The following is a 16,262-nucleotide window of genomic DNA, read 5'->3' on the forward strand; positions in this document are numbered from 1 at the left end:
TAAAACAATTGGTAATGCATTTGCATTAGCTGCAATGATTAAGAAATGGTATTCCTCAAACAAAAACAAACACAGAGAACAGAGTGGTGGTTAACCACCAGAGGGGAAGGACTGGGGAGGAGGATGAAATGGGTAAAGGGGATCAACTGTATGGTGACAGAGGGAAACTAAATTTTGGGGGTTGAGCACTCTGTAAGGCAGGGATCCCCAACCCCCAGGCCGAGGACTGTTACTGGTCCGCAGCCTGTCGGGAACCGCACAGCAGGAGGTGAGGGGCGGGGCCCGCGAGCGAAGCTTCATCCGCCGCTCCCCAGCGCTCGCGTTACCCCCTGAGCAATTCCCCCACCCCATCCGTGGCAAAACTGTCTTCCATGAAACCGGTCCCCGGTGCCAGAAAGGTTGGGGACCGCGGCTGTAGTGGATATAGAAGTAGACATATAACGTTGTACACGTGTAACATACAATGTTATCAATCCACATTACCTCAATAAAAATAAATGATCTCAAAGGATGGGGAAAGAAAAAAAGAAAGAAAGAAATGGTGTTCCTGGAAGCTAACAAAACAAGTTTGATTCCAGACTCAGTTTTTTAGCTCTGCACTGAGAACTATTTTCTGAAGCTTGAACCCTAAAAACGACTCCTATCCACAATTTTACAATACATTCTCTGAGTTTGAAAAGAACAGTAAAGGAGAAAATGCACTAAAAAGTGCCTCTTACACCTATAACAGGGTAGATACTGGACAAACTCCAGCTAGCTAGTGCTAATGATAGGAACCCCAGTCGGCATCACATATCTAACACGGACAGGGTCTAAGTGACTCACCTGTGGTACAGGCTGGGAGAATGCCTAGACACTAGAACCTGTGCTTGTTGGCAATCTAAGAACATGTTTTTACTGAAGAGCAGATCAAGACATTCATATACGACCATATATGAAACTAGTTTACTTTCCTGAGTCTTTTGGTCAAGTCCCCTTTTAGTCTTCTCTCCTTGGCCTTCACTCACTAGAGCCACATTTGAGAGACAAAGGAGAGGAAAAAAAAAACCTTTTTGTTTTTTTAATCATATTCTTATATTCTCCTCACATGCATGATTGGCTAGTCGAGTTTTCCCTTTTATTAAGGAAGAGAACCAGACTCACTACAGCATTCCTAACGTCACTGTTCTATTAATATATACTTTTATTTCCCCGTTTTTGATGGCTTATTCTAAATTTCCCTCCCAGGAAGGAGCTTCTGGACAATTGGTGAGAGAAGGCTGTTAAAAAATTGCACCCTACAACATCAATTTTCTAGCAGTTCTTTTATGATTGCACATTACAGTTGAATTATGTCATAACTCACTGTGAGGCTTATAGTCACATCATTCCTGCTCTTTCCTCTAAGGAAGGGGACAGTCTTGAGAATGCTAAGTGCTGGGAACCACTGTGTCACCAAAGGTCACAGGAACAACAGAGGAAAGAAGACCATGCTTGGGCAGCCCCCTGCTCTCACACCCACACACGGGCGAGGGAGACGTCCAAAGCGCTGCTCACCGAAGAGAAGAGCACAGAACCCTCAACCAATTTGAACCATTTTCAACTTTTTGCCATATTTCCTTTCCTTCATTTCCCCTGTCCATTTTTTTTAATAAACTTTTTATTTTGGAATAATTTAAAATTTACAGAAAAGGTATAAAGATAGTATAGAGAGTTCCCACATACCTTTCGTCTAGTTTGCCCTAAAGCTAATGCCTTACATACCACAATACATTTGTCAAAACTAGGAAATTAACGCCGGTGCATTATTATTAATTCCAGACTTCAGCATGGAGTCTTTTTGACTCTATTTTAAAACAAATCACAGACATCATGATAGTTCAGCCATGAATTCTTCAGGATACATGTCTAAAATATCAGGCTACTCTTTTTGGCTGCCATAAATAAACAGTGAAGTTATTCCATGTGGGAATGTGGGAAATGAGTGATGTGGGAAATGAGTGATGCCTACAGGTAGCAGCTGAAAAATATTGATATATTCAGCCAGTGATGAACAAGAAAAAATTGTAGCTACTTTTGATATAGCCCCGGGCATAGAAAAATTAACAAGGGGTTCTCAATTGTAACAAGGAAAAAATATATGGGTGTAGTGATTTTGAAAGTCATTTCGGAGAGTGTTCAAAAATAACCAAAAAATAAACAAATTTAAGAAAATATTTAGCCTAGAGATCAAAACTCCTCAAAGATATCCAGGAAATAACATAATATGTACCTCACAATTACATTTTTTTGTTAAAATAATAATAATAATAGTCTTCAATGAAAAAAAAAGGCTCACTGAAATTACACTTAAAATAAAATTCCAGGGAAAAAGATAATAGTGAACCTAAGAATTAAAAAAAAAAAAATTTACAAATTTTGGCCCCATTTTCACTACAAATATCAAAAAAACTAATCTTGGTTCCCTTCAGAATAAAGCATATCACTTGTTATGACTCAAAACACTAAATTTCCTGGCAACTGTTTTCCATATGCTATCCAGTTCTTAGAGTCAACGGGTCAAAATCCAAGTCCGTCTCATACACAGCCTCTTCTGTGAAGGCATTACCGATTTCTCAACCAGATGCTCTCCCCCTTTCCAATATTTATTCTTTGAGAGTGAAAGAGACGCAGGAATGTCAAACGGTTCTCCTTCCAGTGGACACTTGGGTTTTTACTTAATTACTGCACTTACTTTGGTGCTTGTCATTTTATAGACATTTGTCTCCCTCCTATCTTATTCATCTTTCCTGTGCCCAAAAATTCTTACTCGTCTGTATAATACCAAAAGTACCTACCACAACACAGTGCACATAGAGGCTACTCAGTAAATGAGTTTCAAATTGAAGTAGGAAAACACATTCAGACATCACGTGCAGTGACTCAGATGCTCTTGATAAAAGGACACTGACATAGAAAATTCTGTTAAATCTAGCCAGCCAGTAGTAGTATCACACCACTAACTTGGACTACATGAGCACATAAGCTACACGAGGAGAATCAATAACAAAAGAAGTAGTGAAGGCAAAAACTCACCTGCTATCGTACGTAGTACACAGGCAAGCAGTTGAATAATCAATGGCCAATGACCCTGCAGTGAAATAATCAGGTTGCCAACTGACAAGCTGTGACTTACCAGAGGTATGGGGAAATGGGTCGCATACTGCAGATGGCGCAGGAGGTCATAATTAGATGGAAAAATTAACTCCCTTGGTTTTTCTCTCTTCAACAGCTTCTCACCGTTAACTGACATTCTTCTGCCCAGGGAAGGGTTAGCACTCTCACAGGACTCTCCAGGCACGGGAGAAAAAATCTAAGTCATGTAAAACAAATGTTGGAGACTGTAAATGAAAGAGAGCAAAACTAAAACACAGAACTTCAAACCCACAAGACACTCACACCATATCCTTTCCTTATTTAACCAATGAGCAAAATAATAGACTGTGTTAATTTGCACAAGTTTCATATTCAGATCATTAGCATCACCCCCCATCCTGAAGATGAGACAATGACAACCACACACGTAAGACACGTGCACAGCTACATTTCCTGGAGGACCAGAGAGAAAATCAGACTTATAGGTAAGTGTTCTCCTCATAGGGCTACATTTCCTAGAAAAACATATACACAGAAATAATTCACTAATAAAGCTCATGAACAACAGATCTAAAGGTTTTAGTCTGTACCCCGAGCAACATGTGTTTTCATAAAGAGTTAGTTACACATTGAGATCCCTGAGGAAGAACACGTTGTAATTATACCGAGATAAAGCAGAAGAAGGTATAACAAGTCCAGAGCCAGGAAAGCTGTTATTGAGAAGCTGAACGCACATTCAGCAAATCAACATGGGCTGTCCTGAGGAAACGACATTCATGTATTCCTGAGATAATGATCTCTAAATGAACAAAGGAGTCACAGCCAACCAGGAGGATGGGACTGTTAGAATGTACAAAAGGAGGCAAGGCAGCCAAAACTGAGGATGAGCTGAAATGACATAAACTGCATGAGATGATTAACTGAGGGCTCGGGTGGAATGCGAGAGGATGACATTCACATCACAAGTACACAGTTCATTCCAATGCACAGGGCAAGGGGCAGAAGGACAGAGACAGTTGGGGCAGAGGTGGGGAGGAGTGGTTAATGGTCAATAAGAATTTGAAGGTTGAACCTACTGGAAATTCCGAACCAAAGTCAGTTTTAAAGTCACTCTTGTCTACTTCATCAAAAATATTAGTAGTTCCTGAGTCAATGCCCATATGCGCCATAATAGTCTGTTCCTAATAATTGTCAGAGAAAGAAAGTCACGTTGTACATTTTGTAGTTCATTAAGAAGCTGGAGCTAAAACACGACAGTGACATTTTAAACCATCTTATGCCCCTTTTCCCCCTAGTGTCTTTTGTTCTCAATAAAAAGAAAGGAAGTTAAGACACCCATTGCTTTACAAAGTCACATTATTTGTCCTCATGAAGAAAAAGATTTAACTTCCGTGATATTTTAAGGGAAAAAGGACACAAACTTCCTGATTAAAAACAAACTGGCCATAATTTCCTTCTTGGGGGTATTCCCAGTCACACGCTCACCAACTTGCCTTAGTAAGAAAAATCTAAGAGTATATTTAAGATAATAAGATACCTTGACGTCCAAAAATAGAAAAGAGAAAACAGAAACATAGAAAAAGCATAAACAGGTAAAGTAACTTTATTTTTTACTCTTTTTAACTTCTACTGTGGACAAATTTAGAAACAAAAGTATTTACATTAAAGAAACAATTTTTAAAAATCTTAAGAGTACAAATTCAAGTGTGCAATTTTCATTGCAGGTTTTTAAATTACAAGGATAGCCACTATTTTTAAAATATCATCATAGTATACGCTTAAACTCTCTCAGAACCAATGTGAGGCTTTATTTTTAAAAAACTGTCACAATCTCTCACCATTTTCTACTATTTCCCATCACCAACTTCATGTATTTTGCCTCGAAAATTTCCATAAGTATCTGGAACAATGTCCAAAATACAAGAAATTGGCAGAAAATTATAAAGTCATACAGTATCAAGTAATTTGTTAAAAAGAGCAATTCTGCAACATTTGAGAGAGATTAAATTTTTAATTAATTGAAATGAAAATACGATGTGTTATGACAAAAACGTACGTATAAAAGAGTGATATAAGTAACGAATGATACATTGGAGAAAAGATGCTCCTTAGAAAGAAAACAGACAGGATGTTAGGGCCAAAACAAGTCCAATTTTGAGGCTCCACATTAAAGGAAAACTGGAGAATAGAAATACGTAAAATTGGAAGAATATAATTCCAATCCAATGAAAAATGTGATAGCCTGTCAAATCTTTTCATTACTAGTTTTAGCATATCCAAAAGAAAATTCTAGGAGATATAAACTACAGTCCAAATTTTTTGTGTGTGAGTGAGGAGCAGAGATAAATGAGCTTTAGAAGAGTACAACTGCAAACGATCGCCCTTCCACCACCACATAATCCCTCTGACAGCGGTTCCCCAGCAGAGTCTGGTTTCTGGGGGTGGAACACCCCTCCCAGGGCCATACCTCCATCTTCACGTCATGGTCCTTTGCATAGTGCTCGTCTGCATTCTCTCCTGCTGGCGACCGGGGCCGAGTGGAGGCGGTGATGGACAGGTCTCCTCGAGAGATGAGGGTGCACATGTAGGCGTCGTGGGAGAAGATGTCGTGCCGGATGAACTCACAGAAGAGCAGCACCAGGTTCACAAATTCCACCTTCTCACATTCACTGTTTGGATCCGCTGGAAAGAAACAAATTCAGTCAAGAATCAGTTTCCTCAACTGGGTAGGGGAAAAAAAAAACAAAAAAAAAATGACTAATTTTAACAATATTTTCACTATCTTTTATTTTTCTTTTAACAAAATAAGGGATTTATTGGAAAATTATGAGGCTCTAGCATTTTGCACAGAACTGGCACACCAGGTTTTTTGTTTGTTTTGTTTTAAATTTTTATTGTTTTATTTTTTTTAACATCTTTATTGGAGTATAATCGCTTTACATTGTTGTGTTAGTTGCTGCTGTATAACAAAGAGAATCAGCTATACGTATATATGTATATCCCTATATCCCCTCCCTCTTGAGCCTCCCTCCCACCCTCCCTATCCCACCCCTCTAGGTGGTCACAAAGCACCGAGCTAATTTCCCTGTGCTATGCAGCTGCTTCCCACTACCTATCTATTTTACATTTGGTAGTGTACGTATGTCCATGCCACTCAAACTTCGTCCCAGCTTACCCTTCCCCCTCCCTGTGTCCTCAAGTCCATTCTCTACGTCTGTGTCTTTATTCCTGCCCTGCCCCTAGGTTCTTCAGAACCTTTTTTTTCTTTTTTAAGATTCCATATATATGTGTTAGCATACGGTATTTGTTTTTCTCTTTCTGACTTACTTCACTCTGTATGACAGACTCTAGGTCCATCCACCTCACTACAAATAACTCAATTTCGTTTCTTTTTATGGCTGAGTAATATTCCATTGTATATATGTGCCACATTTCTTTATCCATTCATCTGTCGATGGACACTTAGGTTGCTTCCATGTCCTGGCTATTGTAAATAGAGCTGCAGTGAACATCGTGGTACATGACTCTTTTTGAATTATGGTTTTCTCAGAGTATATGCCCAGTAGTGGGATTGCTGGGTCATATGGTAGTTCTACTTTTAGTTTTTTAAGGAACCTCCATATTGTTCTCCATAGTGGCTGTATCAATTTACATTCCCACCAACAGTGCAAGAGGGTTGGTTCCCTTTTCTCCACACCCTCTCCAGCATTTATTGTTTCTAGATTTTTTGATGATGGCCATTCTGACCGGAGTGAGGTGATACCTCATTGTGGTTTCGATTTGCATTTGTCTAATGATTAGTGATGCTGAGCATCCTTTCATGTGTCTGTTGGCAGTCTGTATATCTTCTTTGGAGAAATATCTATTTAGGTCTTCTGCCCATTTTTGGATTGGGTTGTTTGTTTCTTTGATATTGAGCTGCTTGTATATTTTGGGGATTAATCCTTTGTCAGTTGTTTCGTTTGCAAATATTTTCTCCCATTCTGAGGGCTATCTTTTCGTCTTGTTTATGGTTTCCTTTGCTGTAGCACACCAGTTTTGATTGTCCCACTGTAACTGAAAAATATCAATAGTATCCAGTGTTCTGAGCACCATTTCTAGATTAGAGGTAGTGGCCCCTGGCAAATGAACGATGATTTAAGTAATCATGCAAACACACAAAATTTCAAGTAAGAAGAAAAAAAAAAGCAGGGCTAGACTGCTTTCCTCTGGTTTTACTATTATAACTGCTCATGATGCATGACTCATGACTGTTTGTTCTACCTAGAGTGTATCCGTGTTTTGGGGGAGAGTGGTTTGCACTTTTTCAAAGGAGACTTCACAATAGAACCATAATTCAGGTGGTACTGGAAAAAAACTCGTGAGTGGGATCCACTGAAAAGAAAAAGGGATAACGGAATAAAAAGGGCCCCAAGATGGAGCTGTGCCATCTTTTTAGATTCATAGCCAGTCTATTTCACTCACATTATGACTTTTAATATCGCAGCTGTAAAACTGTATCTGCACCTTTGAGAGAAGGTTAAAAAATGACTGAAGTACTGAGACTAAACGTACAAAGCTCAGTCCCTGGTACCATCACATTCACAAACACCAATAAAGACAACAGCTGGATCCAGGGACTACTACACTCAGTGCCCTAAACCTTAAGCCTAAATGTATGCTCTCGCCCATCTCCAAAGCCAATGACGGGCAAGCTCGATTCAGAGAAGCAGAAGAGCTTTCTCTGACAGAGCGGTAAGTGGGATCCAGAGCGAGCAAGGCATAGGAGGAGGAAGTTCTTCCCCAATTTCTTTGGCAACAGGAATGGGGACACGATGAGCGGAGCGAAGGGCAAACGTCTGTCTCCCCCAGGACACGAGGTAAGTCAGAGCTGCTGACGTCCATCCCTGACAACGTGTTTTCTCCTCTCCGGAATCTCTCCTGTCCTTTCGTCTCTCTGCTCCCTTCTCCAGGCCTCATCACTGCTCCCTACATTCCGACCACCAGCTTGGCTGGGGCTCTTGTCCTCCCTCTAGCCTAGAGCAGCCACCAAGTAACTAAAAGAACCTCACCCCCCGGTGTCACTCAACCCTAAAGGAGGCCCTCCTCCCAGGAGCAGGAAGCAGAGCTGTTTCTTGCTGCTTTACCTCTTCTCCACAGATGGCTCCCTTCTCTACCTTCCACTCTTTTCTCTCCTATCATTTGTCACTTTTTGCCATTTTTCTGTTTTTCCATCACCATCTATCCTGAGACCCTCCCTGCTGTCCTTTGTCAGATGGAAACCTCAGAATAAGGTCAAGTCCACTTAGCTCACACAAATGATTTCTTTAAAGTTTCCACCTACAGTATGAACCCACTGGGTGGTTGTTTATTCCCCAAATCCCCGTCTCCCCACCAACAATGGAATAAAGACACAAAAAGAACATGATAGGACATGAACATCCGAGAGAGCGTAGGCAAGCAGCCAACCAGCTTTACAAACTAGTTCCTTGTATCAGAGACCTGCTTATAAGGTACTTTTGTTTTATGTTTTCCCCCTTTTAATGTCAGAGGTTAGAAAATCAGGAATTTAGAAAACAGTGCAAAAAGAGGAAGTTCATAATCACAATATATATATAATAAACATCACAAGACCTTAGCTCCTCTCTTTTGGTAAGAAAGATCTAGAAAGGGAAAATGAGTCCACCAAACACAAGGGAATGAGCTGACTTATTGTTTTAACTATTAAAACTCTGGAAATTTTTAAGTCTTTCAAGATTGCCCGATTATAAAATCGCATAAACGTCTCCACTGAAAATAGGCTACAGAATTTTGCGTGGTAAAAGATGCATTATGTTCAGTACAAAGAACTTTTGATAAGATTACCGATAAGGGAGGGGGGAGGGTTTTCTCCCCTTTCTGATCAATTCCAAAAAAGGTCAATCCCCTTAGTTAAGATCTAAAAGCAAAGAGCTTTACTTACACAACGAGGGGGCCTGTGTATCTAAAAACCTTAGCAGAACATTCTGGAAAACAGGCAAACTAGATCCAGCAAGAGAGGCTGAAGAAATGGACTCCTTCTCATCTAAGACCTCTGATTCACCACATCTCTAAGATTAAAAATAAACAGGCAAAGTTAATTATAGAGGACAAGTTTGAAATGTGTTTTTTATTAACATTTATGTTCTTGGATAAAACAGGCAAAATTCATTGAGATTTCTGTATTTATTTGAGGGCCATGCATCATAAGTGAATATAATTTCTAAAAGTTGAGGGAAACTGCCCCCGAACAATTTAAATGATTTCAAAGAACCCCTGTGAAAAACATTATTCATGTGCATGATACACTCTGCACAGCACAGTATGCATATCGGCTGAATGTGTAATATAGTACAATAAACTACTCATTACCCCTATGCAAAACTGCTAAAAATAATTTGAGGTTGTCTTCATTTTTAAATAGTTCATGTTTAATGGCATTCCCTCCGAGAAGTATCTGGGCATGTATCACTGCGTTAGATTCTTTTGTGTTTGTTTTTGTCAGGCAGTGAATTTATGAGTATGGTGGGGAGGTGTGGTATCAAATGAGAAAACTAACATTATTCTTCTAATAAGATTGTTTCACTCATCACACTTTACCAAGAAGCTCTCTCAGAACGTCCTGGAATCTCCACAGTTCATGAAACACATCTAGAGAAGCTGTTTAACTTCTACATTCTTAAGGTCAGGACTTGTTGGAAGACCGGTAAAGAAACAGTTTAGAAGCAATCAGAACCGCATTTTCTATTCTTTTTGATATTCCTTTGATTCTTCCCATTTTCATTATCTATTTTAATATTAAAATATTATATTCAGATATCATTTATTCAATCCATCCTCTCTTTATAAAGGTCAAATTTTGCAAATTGATTAATAGAAGTCAATTATCTTAAACATTTCAGAGAGAATACATTTTTAGCTATGAATACATTTATACCTATTAAAATTACTGTCATCTATATGTGAACCTCTTCTGAGTGTGAGTGTGTGTGTGTGTGTGTGCGGCGTGTGTGTGAGTGCGTTAGTGTGTGTGACTATGCGTGTGTGTGTGTGTGTGTGTGTGTGTGAGTGGTGGGGGTGTGGGTGGTGTTCTGGGATACACAAGCAGGGAGGGGAAGACACAATAAAAACAATCCAGAAGGAGCAATGAAATTTGAGGAATTCGACTTTAGTTACTGAAGTTTAATCATTGCAATTCGCTGTAGAATATATTCTATTCATAAAGACGTAGGAGAAAAGCAATGAAACGCTTTTCCTAATTTGGCCATTGTAAAAGGGGCCATGTGGTTTACACCTTAGCATCAATATCCTTAAGCCCCAATTTCAACGACATGGCCTTTTGTATTTGGAGAACAGTGCTTTCCCAACAGAAGGAGATGTCTATGAAAATATTCTTCCTATTTCATTTTTTAATACTGTCATAGGAAGCAGGTGTATTATCAGTAACACAACCCTGAACAGGGTGAGCAAGGCCCCTGTTGCCAAACTTACTCTCATAGGCGTTAAATAAGAAGGCAATAAGGGGGCACCAGGCATGAACTGAGAAGCCAATGAGGAAAGTAAAACAGAGCTGCCTGAGAAAGAGGGGCCAAGGGGTGGGTGCCGTTACCTGTACCTAAGGTGGGGATGGAGGAGCTTCCTGAGGAGGTGACACATGTTGGGCCAGGAATGCTAGACAGGAAGCGGCACCTCCGGAAACAGGAACGGCCGTGCAAAGAGCGGGGCACCGAGCGTGCCACCCGGGAGGAACAGCAAGAGCAAAGGCCCCGGGCTTCCCGGGTGGCGCAGTGGTTGAGAGTCCGCCTGCCGATGCAGGGGATGCGGGTTCATGTCCCGGTCCGGGAAGATCCCACGTGCCGCGGAGCGGCTGGGCCCGTGAGCCATGGCCGCTGAGCCTGCGCGTCCAGAGCCTGTGCTCCGCAACGGGAGAGGCCACAGCAGTGGGAGGCCCGCGTACCACCCAAAAAAAAAAAAAAGAGCAAAGGCCCCAAGAGAAACACAGGCATGGTGCGTGTGAGGACAACGAAGACCAGAGGGGCTGGGGCTGTGTGCCACCCAGCGGAGGGAGGTCCCGGAGGAGGTGGGAAGGGCAGGTGCGGGGCTCCTGTGAGGCTCTGTGGGTCACGGGAAGGAACCGCTGGGAGTTTCAGTAAGGGGACAATGTGATCTGTGTCCATTTTGAAAAGGCGTCTCTGGCTGCTGGGGGGAGGATGGTGGGGAACACGGGAGGGAGGGAGACACTAGGCAGGAGGCCCTGCGGTCACAGCTGTCCAGGGGAGAGGTGACAAGGCTGGTCAGATCACACACATGCCTTCTCCAGAGCTGCCCCCGCCAGGCCCCACAGGCAGAAAGGAAGGCTCGCTTGGAAGCTTTCCTTCAACAAAGCTAATGCTGGCGAGGTTAGCTTTGCTTGTTCCCTTCTAATCTACTCCAGAGGCTTTAATTGCTCTCTCCGGGGGCCAGAACACAATCTCGAAAACGAACACAAATTGGCATCTGTAACCTCACAGTCAGGACTGCCTCAAGAAAGTCTTTCTAGACCCACTACCCGTGTGTACGTATACACAGATGTATATGATACCCAGTGCACAGGCATCTATGTATGTGTGTGTGCCTTAACCTCACAGAGGGAGAGTTCCATTGTAAATCAGATATTGAAGCTTTATTTTAAAGTAGTCCAGAATATAAATTACTGGCTTCATCGACTTAGAGGGATCCTACTACGGAGTCCTTATGTGAATTTGTATATTCTTCCTTTTCCCTTCAAAAGGGGAAAAAAAAAAAAAAAAAAAAAAAGCATAATGAGAGTAAGAAACAGAATCCTGCCCAAAGCAGTATTTTTAAACAATGGCATCGACAAGGAGAAGGAAAACCCAACCTACCTCTGCCTCGATCTCCGCTTGCCTCTTCTCCAAGAGCTTTGCCACAGCCATGGCCCTGTGCTTGCCTGATCTCTTACAGCTCACGGCCCATTCGCACAGCAGCGTCACCACAGCTTCATCGCTGGGGGCAGCCTAACGACCAATAGAAATGGGTACCGGCCATGTCACATGAAACAGTCACCTGATGCACGAGACTGAGGCTGCAAGCCACAGAATATCTGAAGTTTGAAGCTTTCTTCTTACGTTGTTTTACATTTGTTTTAGAAATGTCCCAAAATCTATTTTAACTGAGGTATAAAGAGGAAAACGTCAGTCATCAGGAAGGAAATCACTTACTTAGAAGAGCTGAACCTGTGACAATTCCAAGAAAATTAAGAGTTTCCTTGTATATGCTTTCACTTACACAGGATCAGAAGCCAGCCCCATGGAGCCTCCAGAGCTCAATTTCAAAGGAGACAGAAAAGGAGACTGACCACCGAATATCAAGGACAGCTGTTACAAAGCCCAGGTACTTCACTCCACTGCTGAGCCCCTTGGGGCCTCACTCACCGCCTCAGTCAACACATAATCCCAACGAGCCAGGCTAGCGGGTCTCCCAGTCCAAGGAGGAACTGGAAGGAACACACTGGAGGGGAGGCCGGGATGCTGATCAAAACTCACGGCCTTAGAGACAACAAGCATGAAGAGCGACAGCCACGCATAGAAAGGAACAAGAGTTACAAGCAGACCCAGTTGACAGAGGACAGTAGCCTGGATCTGGGGAGGGCTCAGCACTGCCACCAGAACTATCAGCTGTAGCTGCCGTGGCCTAGAGATGGGCACCACAGACTGAGGACCAGAAGAGTCAGACAGAGGTCACAGGGACCCAAGTGAATTGTGGGGGGAGAGGGGGGTGTAAGGAAGCAGGGGGATCGTCCCTCTATACAATCGCCCCTTTCCCCGCAGAGGAGCTGTGCCAAACACTGAACATCAACGGCTCATTTTTAACATCCGCCCAGTTGTATAAACACTATGGCCAAAAGAACCAGACAAGTGCCAGTACTGGCATTTATATGCTATGTGAGGCGCTCTTAACATTTTAGAATCCCCCGTAAGCTCCATTAAGGTTGTGATAGCTGGGAGCACACTCTCAGAAAAAATACACATATACACACACGCACTTTAGCACCTCAGAAGGCGTGAGGGCTCTGAGAAGACATCCAAGAATCCCTGATCAGCTTTCAGACACCAGCAGACAATTCAGATCATGAAAATCAGTCTATTCCAAGATTTTTACCCATCCTGCCCTAGGTTCGGTTAAACACATGCTGACTTAAAGAAATGTTATCTGGGGCAGATATCTCAAAAGGAGCTCTGAGCCTCTTAATTTGAAACCAAGAGAAATAATTCAATTACAGTGTATAAAGGTTGAACATAACATTTAAAAAGAAAGCAGGGCTCCCCTGGTGGTGCAGTGGTTGAGAGTCCGCCTGCCGATGCGGGGGACGCGGGTTCGTGCCCCGGTCCGGGAGGATCCCACATGCCGCGGAGCGGCTGGGCCCGTGAGCCATGGCCGCGGAGCCTGCGCGTCCGGAGCCTGGGCTCCGCAATGGGAGAGGCCACAGCAGTGAGAGGCCCGCGTACCGCAAAAAAAAAAAAAAAAAAAAAAAAATCACTCTATCAGGTACTCATTACATGCACTGCTCTCTGCTCAGTCTTGTAAAATATTTTGGATGATAAAGAAACTAGCCCTGACCAAACGAAATTGTTTCTATTCTGATCAAATATCGATTTTCAGAACAGGTTTTCTGCAATATATATTGCTTATTCTAGTCATTACTAAAGTCTTAGCACTTTTAACTGGCCAAAGCAGACAAAACAAAAAATGGGAAGTATCAATACTTGACCTTAAATGTAAACCTTTCAGTCGCCTCTAATGAAAATTTAAAATAAAAAATAACTTGGTATGGGCTTAATCACTCTCAAAATCATTAACAGAAATAACAATGGCAAATTTTCAGGTGCTAGTAACATAGAGAATTAACATTTATTATTGTTTACTCAGTTTACAGTCAGACACTACAATGTGTTTCCAGAATTATTCCTTTTAATCTTCACTACCTATGAGCTAGCTATTATGATTATCCTCATTTTACAAATAAGGAAACCAAGGCATAGAGATGTTAAATAACTTGCCCAAGATCACTCAACTAATTAATGGAACTCTTGCCACAAGATACATCTTGGGAAATGAACTAAATAAGTAGAGCTACACTGTGTTCAAAGAACCTGGAAGGTGATCTTGACCCTCCCCCAGGGTACACGATGGCCCCGAGCTTCTCTTTGCTCTTCCGCCTCTACTCTGGGTGCTCAGAGCATCAAAGTATTCTCCCTTGTGCAGTAATATTTATTTCCATGTAATATGCATCTTTCACGACATAGCTTCATGGCTACTGGCTTTAAATATCCATTAGGAAAGGGAAACACACCACTCAACTATTAAAGAAAAGTGCTTCATCTTCCCAAACACCACAAGCCAGAGTTGGAGTCTTCATGGGCAGCAACGGACAGCTTTTCATACTGGTACTTTGACAAATAGTAAGAAGTTGTTGAAAATACACAGCACACACCCCCCTAGCCTCTAACTACACACAGGCAAATGGATAAACAAGAACAGGAGAGAGACAGAGAGCCATGACACATAAAGTTAAGGTCAGAGAAAAAGCACCAAACTAGGGGGTCAAGAATGTGGGGTCGGGCTTCTCTGGTGGCGCAGTGGTTAAGAATCTGCCTGCCAATGCAGGGGACACGGGTTCGAGCCCTCGTCCGGGAAGATCCCACATGCCGTGGAGCAACTAAGCCTGTGCGCCACAACTACTGAGCCTGCGCTCTACAGCCCATGAGCCACAACTACTGAAGCCCGCGCTCCACAACAAGAGAAGCCACTGCAATGAGAAGCCCACTCACCGCAACGAAGAGTAGCCCCCGCTCGCCACAACTAGAGAAAGCCCACGCGCAGCAACGAAGACCCAACGCAGCCATAAATAAATAAATTTTAAAAAAAAAAGGAATGTGGGGTCTAGCCCTGACAGAAATTAAAATGTAATCATGGCAATAATAATATTAACAACTGTAAATCTTCAACCACAGTGATAGCAGTAGTAATAACCAAAAATATTTACTGAGCAGATAACTGGGTGTTTTACATACATCATCTCTAATCTCAACAACAAACTTTAAGGAGGTGCTGTGATTCCCATTTTACAGGTGAGAAAACTAAGGTTCAGAAGTTCAGTAAGATGGCCCAGGGCACAGAGGTCAAAAGTAGCAGGACCGGGATACCTAATTTTTTCTGTTGTTCCCATCAATGGGTGAATCAAGATCAGTGGAAGCACAAGGAACATCATGATTACATGTAAGTCTCCCAAGGGGCTCACATGCACCCCAGGAAGCCTGCCTCCCAGCCCACTGCAACCAACCACTGCTCCTCACTGTTCTGGCCCTGACTTGCACCTCTCTAGGGATGACCCAGACCTCTAATCTAACTGACATGCAGAAAATGAAACCACAGGAGTGAATTACCAAAGATTTCATTCCTCCTCTGACACTTGCTAGATCAGATGCTTGTACAAGGCAGGGATCTGCCTTTTCCATGGTTTTATTTTCAGTATCTACCACAGTGCCTGGCACATAGTAGATTCAATAGATATCATTAATCAAAGAGTAAAAGCAATAATACAGTGTTACATGAAACCAAGGTAAAAACAAGGTGGATGGTGGGGGGGTGAGGATGGGATTTACGATTTGTTCCCCTCCCCTGACACACACATGCACTTACTTAATATGGAAAAATAGGGGACTTCCCTGGTGGCGCAGTGGTTAAGAATCCACCTGCCAATGCAGGGGACACGGGTTTGAGCCCTGGTCTGGGAAGATCCCACATGCCCACGGAGCAACTAAGCCCGTGCGCCACAACTACTGAACCTGCGCTCTAGAGCCTGTGAGCCACAACTACTGAGCCCGTATGCCACAACTACTGAAGCCCTAGAGCTTCAGTAGAGCCCGTGCTCCACAACAAGAGAAGCCACCGCAATGAGAAGCCTGCGCACCGCAACGAAGAGTAACCCCCGATCACCACAACTAGAGAAAGCCCGCACACAGCAACGAAGACCCAACACAGCCCAAGATAGATAGATAAATAAATAAACTTATTCATTTAAAAATAGGAAAAATAGGGCTTCCCTGGTGGTGCAGCGGTTGAGAGTCCACCTGCCGATGCAGGGGACGCGG

At 42.5% G+C, this 16,262-nt stretch overlaps 1 protein-coding gene across 2 annotated transcripts in view; it reads right to left on the minus strand.

The window, feature by feature from the left end:
- The window catches only part of MED12L (mediator complex subunit 12L), a 326,301-nt gene that overhangs the window by 221,859 nt on the left and 88,180 nt on the right, over window positions 1-16,262 (minus strand). Inside the window, exons 11-15 of one of the 2 annotated variants that reach the window (XM_082839058.1) lie at window positions 11,994-12,125; window positions 9,056-9,182; window positions 5,582-5,796; window positions 4,191-4,295; window positions 3,155-3,331 (exon numbers count right to left, since the gene is read on the minus strand). In XM_082839058.1, the coding sequence (XP_082695184.1) occupies window positions 3,155-3,331; window positions 4,191-4,295; window positions 5,582-5,796; window positions 9,056-9,182; window positions 11,994-12,125 (756 nt within the window). The remainder of the gene's footprint in view (window positions 1-3,154; window positions 3,332-4,190; window positions 4,296-5,581; window positions 5,797-9,055; window positions 9,183-11,993; window positions 12,126-16,262) is intronic. The other variant, XM_082839059.1, reaches the window with a different exon arrangement.

This window comes from Leucopleurus acutus (assembly GCF_964270905.1).
Source record: "Leucopleurus acutus genome assembly, chromosome: 5".
Classification (NCBI taxonomy): domain Eukaryota; kingdom Metazoa; phylum Chordata; class Mammalia; order Artiodactyla; family Delphinidae; genus Leucopleurus; species Leucopleurus acutus.